The sequence below is a fragment of the Platalea leucorodia genome (assembly GCF_965183815.1).
Source record: "Platalea leucorodia genome assembly, chromosome: 5".
In the NCBI taxonomy this organism is placed as follows: domain Eukaryota; kingdom Metazoa; phylum Chordata; class Aves; order Pelecaniformes; family Threskiornithidae; genus Platalea; species Platalea leucorodia.
In genome coordinates this window covers 53045085-53059569 of record NC_138827.1, presented here as the reverse complement: position 1 = coordinate 53059569, position 14485 = coordinate 53045085, and the positions used below count along the sequence as shown (strand labels likewise).

Sequence of the window (14485 nt, the reverse complement as noted above, 5' to 3'; positions counted from 1 at the left end):
TTTTAAACTTGCTTGAATTCAAATTCTTCACAAAGAGGAATCAAGAAACTTTTCAGGAGGTTTTGAAGAATAAAGAGGTGAAGAGGAAGACGGATGGCTCCAGCTGTGGTCATCCAGTGGAGAGCCTTTGTGCCAGGGTGAAAGGGCTGCAGCCAGCTACATGGCTCTCCACTCCACCTCTCTGCCTCCCACCCCCACAGCACTCACCATGCTCAGCTCACGGGTTCTCTTCCCAATTTCCCTTTCCACCTGGTGTAGCTCCAAGCTCAGCTGTTCACTTGAGATCATCCCAGGCCACTTGGGAGGTGGGGGTGGGGGCTGTGGTTGGCCTGCCAGGGTAGTCGCCTCCCTCTGCAACAGCAGCCTGTTACTAACAGCCTAAATGCATAAAGCCAAGCACATACACAACTGAGCACACAACACACCAAGCACAGAAAGAGCTCTAGTTCATAACTCTAGAGTATCGCTTATTTGCAAAACCAAGGCCTTCTCTCTCCATGTTTCACAAGGTCCCAATCAAAATCACTTCCAGTGCAAGTTTAAACATTTTTTACATGCAGACGAGTCTTTTCACTTTTGAACAAGCAGCGTTAAATACCTTTTACTGTAATAAATTTGCATGGGTTTTCCCCATATACTGCTCCCTTCTCAAAACTAAGATTAAGCATGTGAACAAAAACACTACTCTCTTTTTGTGAGCTATTTGTTGAACAAAAGATAATAGCAGATAAGCAAATCTGCTGCTTTATTTTACAGTAGTAGAATTTGATAAATTCTACAGGAGAGCCTGTATTATTACTAAATCATATAAAATATCTTGAGAGATGTAGATGTCAATATGTAGCTCTCTGCTGACCCAGATTAGGAAGCACAGGAACAGAGAGGGGCAAGTGACTACAGTCATTCACAAGTTGTAAGTTACTAGCAGCCAAGTAAAATCAGTAACCATATCAGCTACTCCAAAAATCTGCTAATACTTGCGAATCAGTTCTGTAAGTGTGTGCTCTGCATTTAAACACACTATCTACTACTCCACACAACCAAACATCTGGCTGGTCTTCAAGTAGAAATGCTCATTAATTTGAGAAGAAAGCAAAATAATCTAGTTCTTCACGCTCTGATCGAATTAAGCAATTGCTACAACCTTGTAACAGGTAAATCAATAGCCTCCTGAATTTCAAATATGTACTGCAGCTTTGAACACAAGAGATAAATTGAAAGCTGTTATTACTCAAAATAAGCGATCAGTTCTGACAAATTCAAATTATTATAAAATCAAGGCTCAAAACTCAACTACATAGGATTTAACACTGACACAATCACAATAATAACGAGCAGGAGAGGCAGACCGCTTACAGGTTTTGCAACTTTCCAATACTCTTATGGCAAAGGCAGACATGCAAGATTTAAAACGTTTTCTCCCCTTGTTCCCAAACAAGAGCACAAGAACACAAGTTATGTTTCAAGTAACTAAGAGATGCATACTACTCGTAACTGCTGCTGAGACTTAAAAATTGTGAGCTCTTACAACTAATCCATAATAACCCTCCTCTGTAACATGTGTTCTTAGGTAACCATAGTTTCAGCAGAGCTGCTATCCACTACTTACAGCAATTCCTTCTGGGAAAACATTAGTATGAATAGTTGCTGAGGTACCTAGAATAATTTTTTGGTAAATATTTACTGATTTTTCCTAGGAGGAAAAAAAGAAGTAACTACAGCTTTGCTAAAACAATTATTTCATTATGCCTTGACATTTCTCCTTCTGTGTCTCACAAAACAAAGACTTCAGCTCATTAATTCTTTTACAAATGCAGACTCCTGTCTTTCCTCATGTTGCAAGTGACTACATTTCTTCTAAGCAAGGAGATGTAACATATTAAGCTTTAATTTTTCAAGCTAAATATCTTAAATATTAATTTTCTCGACTCTTGTGGCTTGCGCTATTTAGGAAGAAATAGGAACAACACAAAGCCAAACATGAAACAGATGAAGGTCATAGCTTTCTGTACATAAAATCAGACATTTTCAATGGCAGTAGAGCCAAGAGGAACAGGTATCTACACAAGTTTGCCTCTGAGTTAACAGATAAACAGAGAGGGGGAGTAAGTGAGAGAGAATGAAAGCAAACATGAATGAGCACAGAGTGCAGACTGAAGTATGATGTTGACTTGCACGTGAAGTGCAGGAAGTTTCTGCTGCTGAGCAGAGAGGTTTGCACTTGTACCATAATCCTGATGCCTGGCATCACAGAATGAAGTATCGTTACTGAATATCATTACAGTCGAAGAAAGATCATCAACGCGTGGAAAGCAGCTTTACTAGCTTCATCTCTCTCCATACCACCCCTCACCACTCTTCCAAATGTTGGTACCAACCTCTAGTCCTCGCATTTGTGTCTGCTGGCTAATCTGATGGTCTACTTGCTGCAGCTCCATGCGCAGCTGCTGCTCTCGCTCCGCTGCGGGCAACTGTTTCCCATGACCAGCTACATCTGACATGGACAGTCTCTCCCTTTGGGATCAGGAAAGCAAAAATAAGGCAATTTCCAAGAAAAGATTTACTCAGCTGGCACAGAAAGAAATAGATAAAGAAAATTTAGAAAAAAGAAAAAAAAATAAAGCAATCCTACCTGTCACTGAAACGTCCCTGAGAAGGTATATTTTGATGAGAATATGGAGAGCCTCCCCAGCCACCATGAGTTCCATAAGGATTATAGTCTGCCAGTGAACAGAAAGAAAACCATGTCACATTACTACAAAACTATCCTTTAAGTAGTTCAGCCAACACACAGAACTGAACAGAAATTAAAGAATAACCAGGAAGGTCAGCCCTCTAAGAGTGAGGAAGTGTAACATTTCTCCTGCTGAAATCAACGCAAAAATACTACGTGTGACCAGCCTCACATACATAATGCATGACTTCCCGCACATCCAACAAGATTTGCTACAGCCTCCCACAGTCTATGAGCTTGTGAAGGACTTCAGACATGCAGGGGGACACGGGAATAAAAACAAACCTACAGCCACTGTGAGAGCAATTATTTTTATTACTTAAGTTCCTAAAAGACTCAAGAGTTGATTGATAATTCTGAGATACCTAGTTAACACCAGGTTGAAGATTAAGCTTTCAGGGAAGCCAGAGTTCTACCTGTGATAAAGTCCAGAAAGTTATTGCTTGAATTAAGCAAACGAGTTTTTGTTTTGTTTCCAGCAGTTAACTCCTGAAAAAAATCTAGAAGGAAGTTTGAGGGAATATAATTAAGTCTTTTCTTAAGATTATTCAGTGCACTTCAAGAAAGAGACCATCTTTTGGAGTAAGATATACAGCCACACTATACATATGATTAGAAAATAGATGTGTAGAAAATAAACCATTCCTACTTTATTTGCTTTGCCTAATAGTACACAAAACAATGGCTGCATGAAGCTTGCAGCAGCAACTATCCATAAAGTAAGAGCACAGTACAGTACTTAGTTATGATGGTTTTGCATTATGTATTTGAGAAAGCAGTACGTTTCTGGATTCCTGTACAACAGATTTAAAAGAAGCCTCATTTAGAGAGACCAGCAGAACAAAATAACTTTTTCCAAACAGCAACAAATCACCAACATATACGCTACACATGCACAAACCTGTCCATGGAGCAGGAAGCAGTGGCAGCCTTTTTCTTCAGGCTTCTCAGTGCAGCCCTACCTAGAGTTATTTTTAGTGGCATAACATACACCTCATCTATATTTCTAAGACAAGAAACAAGTTTACAGGGGTTGTCTTCAACTTGCACTACACTGTAGCACTAAAGAAAATAGCAACAGCCAGCAAAATCCAAGAGCACACACTCATACCTGAAATGATTGATTTGGTGGTAGCTCCCTGAACTGCCATGGCCTGCATGGGACCAGAATTCTGGTACATCGCTTTGGAAGTACGAGAGATAGCCCCAAATCTCGACACAGTTGGTCGGTCTCCAAATGGAATGAGGTCATCATCACCAGTCTCTGCTGCTCTTCGCTGCATGTCTAATCGCTGGTCACGCATGGATTTACTATCTACGTTCTAGACAAGATATGGAAAAGGCAGTCAAACACTTATTAAAAAATGAACAAAACTACATTCCTTTTACAACAAGCTGGTACCAGTACAGTTAAGCGTCTCTTGTATTCTCTATTCCCTTCATCCTTCAAGGATAAGGATTGCTAGAAACAGACAAGATAACATAGCTGAGGCAGGAATAAAGGAGTGAAAATGGCAGTCACAACTGGGTTGGAAGCTAAACTCAAGAAATGTAACATTGAAATTGGAAGAGGCATTAGACAGCATCTACTTTGGAATTCTGAAAAAAATGGCATTTTAATCTCAAGTCTGTAAGATGCTAGTACCAATTTTAATTTATTTCCATTTACTGAGTGGGAAGAAAGAACGTAGTGAAGTTGCAATGCCATCTGCATAAAATCCAGCATTATGCACTCTCAGATGATACTATTCTTATCCTTGAAAAAAAGGAATTTTTTATGAACAATAAAAAAAAGGAAGAATTCATTCACTTGCCATCTGCAGTGAAGGTTTCCTGAGAATTTTTTCCTGTGAGGAGACAAAAACTGAAGAGTAGCAGAGATTCTATTTGCTTATCTGAAAATTAGCTCTGGGGCAGAAGAACGCTTTGTTTAGCAATGAAAAAGGAGGCTGCTTCTCCGGAACCCTATTACCTCTCTTAATTGAGTTCCAGTTTGTTTGCACAGTTTTCTAGCAGCAGGGATGAAAGACAAGAGCTGTTTGTTGGTTCCTGAACACTTGGACAGCAATACACTGATTCTGAGTAATCTCAGTACTTCCCCAGGTCAAATGTGACCGTGTTATGACTCACAGTAAACACACTGTGTAGGACAGAGAGCAAAAGGACATGTGAAAATCCGAAAGCTGCAGATGAAATGCCTTTTCTTGCTCTGCTTTTTCTGGGAGAAAGCCTCGTTTTTGCTCCCGTTTCACATAGTGCCTTCAATGTTTTACAGGAAAGCAATTCAGTGGACAGAAACTAGACGCATTTCATTCCAATGAGGCAGAGGAGAAACAGGGAAGCCTGCTTGTGGTTTGCCCAAGAAGGAGAAGCTGGAGAGAAAAATCCTATGATTTAGTAAAGTGGTTGCAACAGGTGAGCACCTGTCCACAGAAGAATAAATTCTGGATAAAAATTTCTTCTCTCTCCCCTTACTGGTCAAAGAAAGGTCACCATGACAGTGACAATATATAAACAAAAGATGATAGAACACTTTTGCAGATGGGAGGTGAAGGAGAAAAACAGATGCATGTCTGTAAAATAGTCCCTCAGACTAAACAGTCCTTTCTCTTGAAGGACTTGAATGTCTTCCTACTTGTATGGGCTACCAGCATACTTCTTGCTGTCGAGCGATACTTAAAAGTTAGGACGAAAGAGAACAGTGGCAATATTTCAGAATCTTATTTCTTTTTTTCCTATTTCCTATTTCATGACTCCCAATAATGACACCCTAGCAGCCCCTTCTTTTCGCAAAACTGACCTAGCAAAAATGCAGCAGCACAAAATAAGATCACAACCAGACACCCACGGCTTCAGTGAAGGATTGAGTAAGCACAGCATAGAGTTAGAAATTGCCCTCAAGAAGAATTAGCCTAGTATTATGTTATGACTATGCTTCTCTCAAAAGCTTCATGCAAGTTTGGGGTATTCTTGTGGTCACAAATCAGAATCCTTCAAGTAAAAACTAATAACATTGTCAACAGCAGTCACAATCACCTTAAAAGGAATTAATAGTACAAAGTTAAGTTACAGCATCTCCCTCTGACAGAAAGCAGTACAGGAAGCTACAGATGGACATGTTTAATTGACAAGCTGCCAGTACAGAGTAATTTTTGGATTTCAAGTAAGTGTAAAGAATCATGGCAATATATCTCTTGCTACCCATGGCTTCAGAGCAGAGTGGCTAGCCTGCATCTATATCCACAATTTTAAGACATCTACATCCAGAATTTTAAGACATCTACATAGATGTAGGTCTGTTTATAACTTTGAAAACAAAGCACTCTGCACACTTGCAAATGCATTCTTTGACTGTAATGCACTTTTGAGCTTAAATACAAGCACTGCTGTCATCCTGGAAAGCAAATGAAAAGAGTCCTTCCCAACCCACAGAAGCATGAATTTTTCTTCTGTGTTCCCCTAATCCCTACATACCGCCATCTCCACACTCCTTGCTGCCACAACATCTTTGGGTTTTGCATCTTTGGTTCCAATGTAGGAGCCGATGGTGTCACAGGACCAGGGAGAGTACTGGCTATAGTCATTTCCTTTGTATTTCCCAGCTACCTTCAGGTCTTCATCCAAGTACTGTACAAACACAAAAATCTGGTTCTGTAAGTGAAGGGAAGAAGCAGCTTCACAGCCACCACTTAGTTCAACAGCAGTGAACTTGAAGAAAAACACCACCAAGATTATTTTTTTAGTGGATACATCACCATTTGGAATTGGGCCATGGCAAGCATGAAATGTGCGAAATTCTGATCACCTGGCTACACTCCCAGTGCTGACTGTTCACTTGGCCAGTGTGAAAGTGATATTTTGACCTTGGTTAAAAAAAAAACCTCTATCAAGCTGTTGCTTAATTCTAAACATGTCAGGAGCAAATGAAGCAAAGTCCAGTAACCGTGAAGACTGCCTACTTCAATTAATAATGGCTCAAAACTAATTCTCTTGGTTGCATCAAAAGCAGATAGCTTCGGATCAGTGGTAGATCAGAGAATCAACAGCCAATTGAGAGACTGGAGACTGCACTAGAAGGGCTTCCCACCTGGAGCACAAAATCTACCCCCCCAACACTTGCCAACACTGTACTGTTCCAATTTTCTTGTTGTCTTCACCTATCAGCACACACAAACTCCAAAGTTTTTTCTAAACATGCTAGTAAGTCACATTTTTGTCAAAATATGCTTACCTCCTCTGAATGAAAAGTATGAGGCAAGGTTGGTGATGGTGCAAAAGGAGGTGGAGAAATCACCTTCCTCTCTTCCAACTGGGCCATGATCTCTTTCCTTCGTCGGTGAAGTTCGTCCAGGCTGGGATGCGGCTGAAATGAAGACAGAAATACATTACAAAATACAGCAACCATATACTGCAAGAAAATTAGAATACAGTGAATAGACAGTCATTACAATAACAAGTAATGGTCACTTTGTTAACAGTCTGTCAACTTTCATGTTTAATACAGGACACGCATGTTCCTACACTGGCCAGAGTGTTAGTTCAAGACACCCCAAAGGCAAGGAATGTTGTTGTTTGCCTAAAACTGATTAAATCCCCACCTAACCCAGTGTTTCTAACTTTAAAACTACTAATCCTTCAGCTAACAGGTAGCTCAACATGGCTCTGTGTTCCAACTTGGCAAAGTTTCCATTGGAACATGTTTCAGCATTGTAAGTCCCCATTTCAGTCATATGGGGGAAGTGGTAGAACTCTACAGATGATAACCTAGTCACAGTTAGCTTGCATTTATTATTCATTTTGCAATAGAATTAAGCATCCCACAAACGTGTCAAACTCAAAACTGATAAATCTATAAGCTACGTTAAAAATGCTTCCTGGACTCGGCAGTATGATTCATATAGCCTTTAATCTGAATGACAGCTACATAAGTCCAACTGCTCTACAGGACTCAATTCCAGCTGGTGATTTACCAAAACAAGTTTGTACACTCCTACTAGGAGTGTACACTCCTACTACACTCCTCCAGTTAGCAATCTTGAAGCAGAGAAAATTTGGAAGAGCAGAATTTTTAGTTCCTCTATCAAGGGACACAAATTTGCATATTTATTTATTTAGGCACAGCGATGGTCAGTCATAGATGGGCAGTACTAGTATGCACACACAACCATTTATACACACTGTATTTAGTCTGCACTAGAAAGAGTGGCCCTCTCCAGCCTAATCTTTGTTGGAGAAGTCAGGGCCATATAAGACTTCCAAAATTAATTACAACACTTTTCTACTTCAAGCACTAAGTAGCAGCCCGCTCTTTTACATATTAATATCATTACAATTGCAGAGTTGACCAATAACTAAACTGCCTTCCAGTTTTTGATCAGCTTTGTCCAATGTACCCCTTCTTAAAGTTCAAACTCCGGATTCCTCACAAAAAACCATCAACTTACTGCAAAAATATTCAACTTCAAGTAGTTTATATTTTCTCTCTCAAACAACTAGAAAAACACAATATAAAAAAACATACCCTGTGGCACGAAGGTCTGATCTGACTGAGATGTGGAGCCACTGGGCAATAACCCTCTGTTTGCTGGTATCTGTCTCTGGATTCAGGTACATAGGAAGGTACAGCTGCTTGTGGAATTTCAATGGGTACAGGGCTTCCTCGGACAATCTCCTCTCGCTGATATGGCTGGACAGAGGGATATACACGACGGCTGTCATAGTGCGGTGGGTATATGGGCTGTGCCATAGGAGGATACTGCTGTGGCTGTGTGTACTGTGGGCTCACCACACGATCCTGAAGGTAGGGGGGGTAATGGTCTAAATAAGGCGGACCAGGTTCAGGAGCTGATGGAGGAGGTCGGACAAAGCGAGACATGGACTGAGTGGGATAGTAAACTCCTGAAAGAAGGCAAGAGGAAAAAACACAAACAAGATACAGAAAGTGATTATCACAACTGTCCACAAAAGCAAATTGTTTCAAATACTCCAGTCTGCAAGTATCATGAAGAGAATGGTATAAATTAATTCATATTTGTTGTTTGCCCCCACTGTCTAACCAGTATTTATACTCAAAAATTAATCACACAAAACCTAGAAAAAGCAAAAGTTGATCTAAAGCTCAAGTGACACAGTTTAATTATCTAAATAAGATACCAGCAAGGTATAAAGGTTACAGTAGCTAGAGAAGAGGTGATGAGACTCAGCCCACCACAGTTGCCACGGAAGACCTGCTAGCATAACAAACGGAAATAATTCACTAGAATGTCTCTGCAGGTTGATATGAATGCTTTTAGCTACACAAGACCTAAAAAGTAAACTGAAGATTAGCCTGTACGTCTTTATCCATGCAACTAAAATTCAATTTGTCCCAACATATCAGAGCCACTGCCTGTGTAAAAAAAAAAAAAAAAAAAAAAACAACAAACAAAAAAAACCCCCTCGGATTAATTAGAATTTAAAGTTATCTAAGATTTGTTCTACCTCTTGAACATTAGAGGGAAATTTCAGTACTGTGAATCACCAAAAGACTTCTAAGATCTCACCTCCTAGTTACCTGAAGATTTCAGTAATCTATCCAGGATCTCTGGGTAACTTAAAAATATGCATGGATATGTGCACATCAATGTGTGCATCAAATTTTATGGACAACTCAGATCTTCATTTGCACACAATAATCAAATGTAAGCCCCCCCCCCCCCCCCCCCCCCCCCCATGCTCTGCAACTTTCTCAAAAACAGTCATGTGTACGTCCCCCCTCCTTTCCAGGTCTTTTTCTTCTTCTTTCCACTTCTTTCGGTCTTTCGTTCCTTATTTTTCTTTCATATTAACTTTACTTTATGTCATTTCTCTCTCCAATCTTATGTTGCATAAGAATCATTCCCTGTCTTAATATATAACTATACTTTTTCTTTTTAATCCCCTTCAATATTATCTTTCTCCATGTAGTATTCTTTTTACTTAAAAAAGGAAATAAGAGGGAAAGTTCTATGATTTTTTTTGTGCCCAGCCCTTTTCTAATTTCACTTGTCTCTACCCATCACATGCATGTGCAGACATTTCTGAAACACTCGTACACTTTTCATTAAGGACATAAGTACTTTCACCCCTCAAGCATAAACCCCTCTGCTGGTTAAGCTTTATTTCTGTTTTCCCTGAGTCAAACTGAATTAAGGTTTAGTAGATCCCTGATCTAGCCCAGTTGTGAAGAACTAAAGAAAGAAGGATTTGCTATACTGGAAGGATACAAACCTCTGTTTTCACTTGCATTAAAGTCCTCAGTTAAGACATAAGAAGCCTGCCAATTTCCATTTTATTATGCCATCACCACATTAGTGCCTATAGTCCACGATATGCAAGAAAACTCCACCTTAAGGGCTTAAGTAAACACCAGAGTGGGAAGAAAGAATAAAATCAGTATGAAGATGAAAGATAGAGATCTTGGTCTCAAACTTACCTTGTTGGTAGGGTGCTGGCTCAAATGGTGGGGCAGCTCCTCTAGGATCTGGATAAAACATATCTGCTTGCTGAGTATTATACAACTGAGACCCTCGTGGTACCATTTGCAACTGCTTCGTGACAGACACTGAAGGCAGATCTGTTGGTGCCCGAGCAGGCACAGGATGAGGGTTCACTGGTAAGGCAGAAATAGAGCTCTTGGGGACAGATTCCAGCCTAAAAAGTAGAAAGATGGCACTGCTCATTAAGGCCTGATACAGCACGCTGTACTTTAACACACTGTTCTTTGTCTATATTCCACCTTCTGAAGGCTTACATCACCTTCTTCAATTAAAATATAAGTAAACAGGGAAGCAGTTTAGAGTTTCAGCTTTAGTCTTCTACTCTAATCTTCAATCATTTAAAAAAAAGAAAACCAAAACCAAACAAATTCCAAACAACCCATAAAACCCTGTTCTGTTTCTTTTCTAGAGAATGGGTTTACTTTGTTTCTATTGCATATTTACACACATGACACTTTGAACAACAGTTAGGAAGAGCCGTACAAGTCAGGAGGGGATCCAGGGGCACTGCTACTCAGATGGTCCATCTTCCCTGGCTTCAGAGCCGTTTCGTAACTGGAGTCAGTCCCTCGAGAAATAAGTTGCGTCACCGTGCTGCCTGTTGACACAATTCCATTTGGCAGAGCAGAAGTTTTCCTATTGGGCAAGTCCACTCCCCCTTCCTCTGAGAGGATAGCTCCTGAAGGCAGGCCCACCTCATTTAGCTGGCCCAGGGAGGCACTCAGGGGTCTTCTGGGAACCAGACGCTTGTTCATTTTACGGAATCTTCAGAAAAAGAAACCATACATCAAAAATTGAGACAAAAAAATAGAGAGTTACATTTTCGAGATTTTTCAAACACAGATGCTACTGTAAGCTTCAAGTTTGAATTCAAGATTCCTAAGGGCTTGTGAGAAAGTTATTACGAATATCTGTTAGACTACAACTTCACTACTATTTGAACTGTTAATAGAAGTTTCAATCAGAAGAACAGGGATGGATTTTTAATGACAAGTACACCAAGAATTCACAGCTAAACTTCACACAGCAAGTTTAAAAATATTATTTCCTGTACATATATGCATTTCAACTGTACAGAAAACCAAAACAAAACATCACATAAAATACTACCTATACTAACAGAAGCTTCAGAATAAGAATCACAGACTATTCAAGTCTATTTTATTCAGAGAATAAACTAATACCAGAAAATTAAAGTGACAAAAGATGAAGAGATTCCTTTTTGCACCATTTCTCCAACAATAAGCCAAGTCAAGCCTTTCTTGCCATGTGATATCTTTAAAGTACAGTTTGTTAAGATTTATGTTACTATACCAATATGCAGCTTACACCATTTGCGTTGTTTGACAAATTAAGTGATTGCAGAGATAAAAACTCTATGAACACACTGTAATTCCAAAAATTTAACTACTTCTGACAAGTCTGAACAAACATGAACCTTTTAACTAGTGTTCCACAAAAATCAGCAGACTGATGGTACTGGACCAACAAAGAGAAAACTCCAGAGTTGACAGTCCTCCACTAAACATTCTGCCATTAGCTTAGATACCAGAACGCAAGTGGGAGGGCATATTTGTAGGCCTGAGCATTCCCACTGTTCATACTGCGCAACAAGATGCTATTTCCTATGCAAGAAGGTTTCAACAGGGTTGAAGCCAACACTTTCATATCATATTAACAAGCAAAGTGAGATGGTAACACAGACTAGGAAGGTACACCCATTATTGTAGAAAACAAAAAAGGGGGCCAGTTATAATCTATTACTCAATCTTCACATAATCTTTATGTTTGCCCACATGCACAGCATTAACAGCAATGCAACAGAGGCAAAAAGGTTTTTTGTTGTTGTGGGTTTTTGTTGTGGTGGTTGTTTTGTTTTTTAGATGTGACTGAGTATAGTCTCAGACAAAATGTGATCTTGTTATACAGATTTGAGTTGTTCATCTGTAAGAGTTCATTGATTATCTTCTAGCCACCTTCCTAACTCTCCATCAACACTGCAATTTCCTGGCTGGATTAATCTTTACCCACATAATCAAACTAGAAATTCAAGCTACATAGTGCTGACAGGGGGCATCATTCAGAATGCATTAAGAAGGAATAAACAAACCAGGCTATCACCACAGTAGAAGCACTTGAGTAGGGACAGACTACAACTTTCTAAACATATGCTGTGCAGAAGTCATTCTGGCATCTCATGTCAGCCATGCAAGTCAGCTGGACGCACGGACGTGAGCAGAAGTGAGCTCCCCAGGCTGAACTTAAGGCTTTGCTTTGGCATCCTGCTCAATACCCAAACCAGTTCCTCCCTGCAAAGCAGCAGCAGGACATTGGGAAACTACTGCCATGTTCTCCTTGCCAATTACTTCTGGACAGCTGCCTCCCATCAGGTCTCTTAGATGTGCAGTGTCTGATGGCTCCTGACTCTCCGAAGGCTTGCACACAACCTGCCAGATAAGGAGGACTGGCCATCCCTGCCCATTCATCTAGAACACGACAGTGCACTCAAGAGAGACGGGTGCATGTGTATAGACACCCATTCAATCAAAGGTGACAGAAAGTTTCTATAGCACCCTCCAAGATAAAATACTTCGAAAGAATAAAAGTTGCACAGTGCTGCCCTCTGGATTCTTCTGAACAATTTTATGGATCTTTGTTGCAGTCTCCACACACGCAGGACACAAAAATAATCTAAAAAAGTTTAATACTTGCCTGTGCACTCTGGGTCTTTGTCCCTTGCCAAGAGGGGAATCAGCTGCTGTTTAAGCAAGTCTAGATTATAATTTGCTATTTAAGGCATTACCACATACTTCCCCATAACCTTCCTGCAAACTTAAAGCTATATATAAAGATACAAGAACTACATAGCAACAACAATACATATTATTCATACTAAACATTTTTAAAAGGAGGAACACTAATGCAATATCTACTCAAAGGAATTTAAGATAAAAGGTACAAGAAAGAATCGGAACTCAATGTTCCCCAGCCACCTACAGAAACTGCTGCAACCTGAAACAGAAAACACATTCACTTCACCCCACAGCAACATTATTTCTAATGCATACAAGCCAGCCTGGATAAAATAGGCCTCTCCCACCAGCAAAGCTGATGAACAGTCCTTCTTGATACATACAAGTACTTCAGAGGCACTAATACTGACTCACCACCTTTGTTAAACCATCCAAACCATCACTACTAATCTCCATTTTCTTAACACCATGACAAAAGAGGAAAAACCCCAACGGTTTCTGCAGAACTCAAGTATCAAAGTCCTATTCTTTGTTCATTTGAATAACTGCCTTTGCCATTCTACCATCACGTGATCTGCTCTTTTTTTCTTCCTGTTTTGCCTATGCACTGCATGCTGGCTATACAGACAATGAAATGCCATATTAACGCTTCAACCTTTGGTTTTTTAAAGGGAAAAAAAAAAAAGAAAGAATGCATACCATTTCAAATCTTTGGAGTTTTCTTCTGATGAAAAAAAAAGTGCCTTTTCTTGAAAGAAGTGAATGATTTTAGCCCAAAACCCAAGAAAGAAGTTACACATACTGCATAAAATACATTGTATTTATTTCTTTTAACTCTTAAATAATACATTTTACCTTCAAAAATACAGTAAAACAACCTTCAGAACAGCAGCAGCTTGCTCTTGGATAACTGGGTGCTCTCTAAATCTGTAATGAATGTAACTTATTTACTGCAGACTTCATATGACCACCATTGTTTAACTCTTCAACAGCAGCTTTAACCACTTTCAGGTTACTGCATGTGCAATCTGTCAAAGAGTTTCAAAGAATAACTGTTGCAGAAAGAAAACTTGCAATGCTCATTTTTAGCTCTCTGGATAGCCCTAGCAACACAGAAGAAAGAACAACAGAACCCCTACATCTGGAAAACTGCCAGCAACCTACTTCTCACACCTGAGTATAAAGGCAAGATGAGAAATACACACAAATAAACAACCATAATGGATGCAGACAAACAGCATGTTTAGTCACACTTAAGAAGAAAAACAGCCCACCTCCAAAATCTCCAATAACACTTGCATAAACATCAAACTTTCAGAGCTGCGTTACTTCTGAACAAAGCAAAATATCCTATATTTAAGGACGAACAGTTCCAAAACCTAAGAGATGACTGTTACAAGGGGTTTTTTTACATTATTTCTTGCTAATGTAACAGATAAGTTAGGCCTCCTCTCCCCATTCCTAGATATGATAAATAACTC

At 39.7% G+C, this 14485-nt stretch overlaps 1 protein-coding gene across 18 annotated transcripts in view; it reads right to left on the bottom strand.

Annotated features, from left to right (window-relative positions):
- RC3H1 (ring finger and CCCH-type domains 1) overlaps positions 1-14485 on the bottom strand; it is a 65454-nt gene that overhangs the window by 9998 nt on the left and 40971 nt on the right. For 7 of the 18 annotated variants that reach the window (XM_082311579.1, XM_082311592.1, XM_082311591.1 and 4 more), the window contains exons 10-18: positions 10735-11016; positions 10188-10405; positions 8256-8632; positions 6966-7097; positions 6209-6379; positions 3846-4056; positions 2633-2720; positions 2379-2514; positions 208-378 (exon numbers count right to left, since the gene is read on the bottom strand). In XM_082311579.1, the coding sequence (XP_082167705.1) occupies positions 208-378; positions 2379-2514; positions 2633-2720; positions 3846-4056; positions 6209-6379; positions 6966-7097; positions 8256-8632; positions 10188-10405; positions 10735-11016 (1786 nt within the window). The remainder of the gene's footprint in view (positions 1-207; positions 379-2378; positions 2515-2632; positions 2721-3845; positions 4057-6208; positions 6380-6965; positions 7098-8255; positions 8633-10187; positions 10406-10734; positions 11017-14485) is intronic. The other 11 variants (XM_082311593.1, XM_082311595.1, XM_082311594.1 and 8 more) reach the window with 5 other exon arrangements.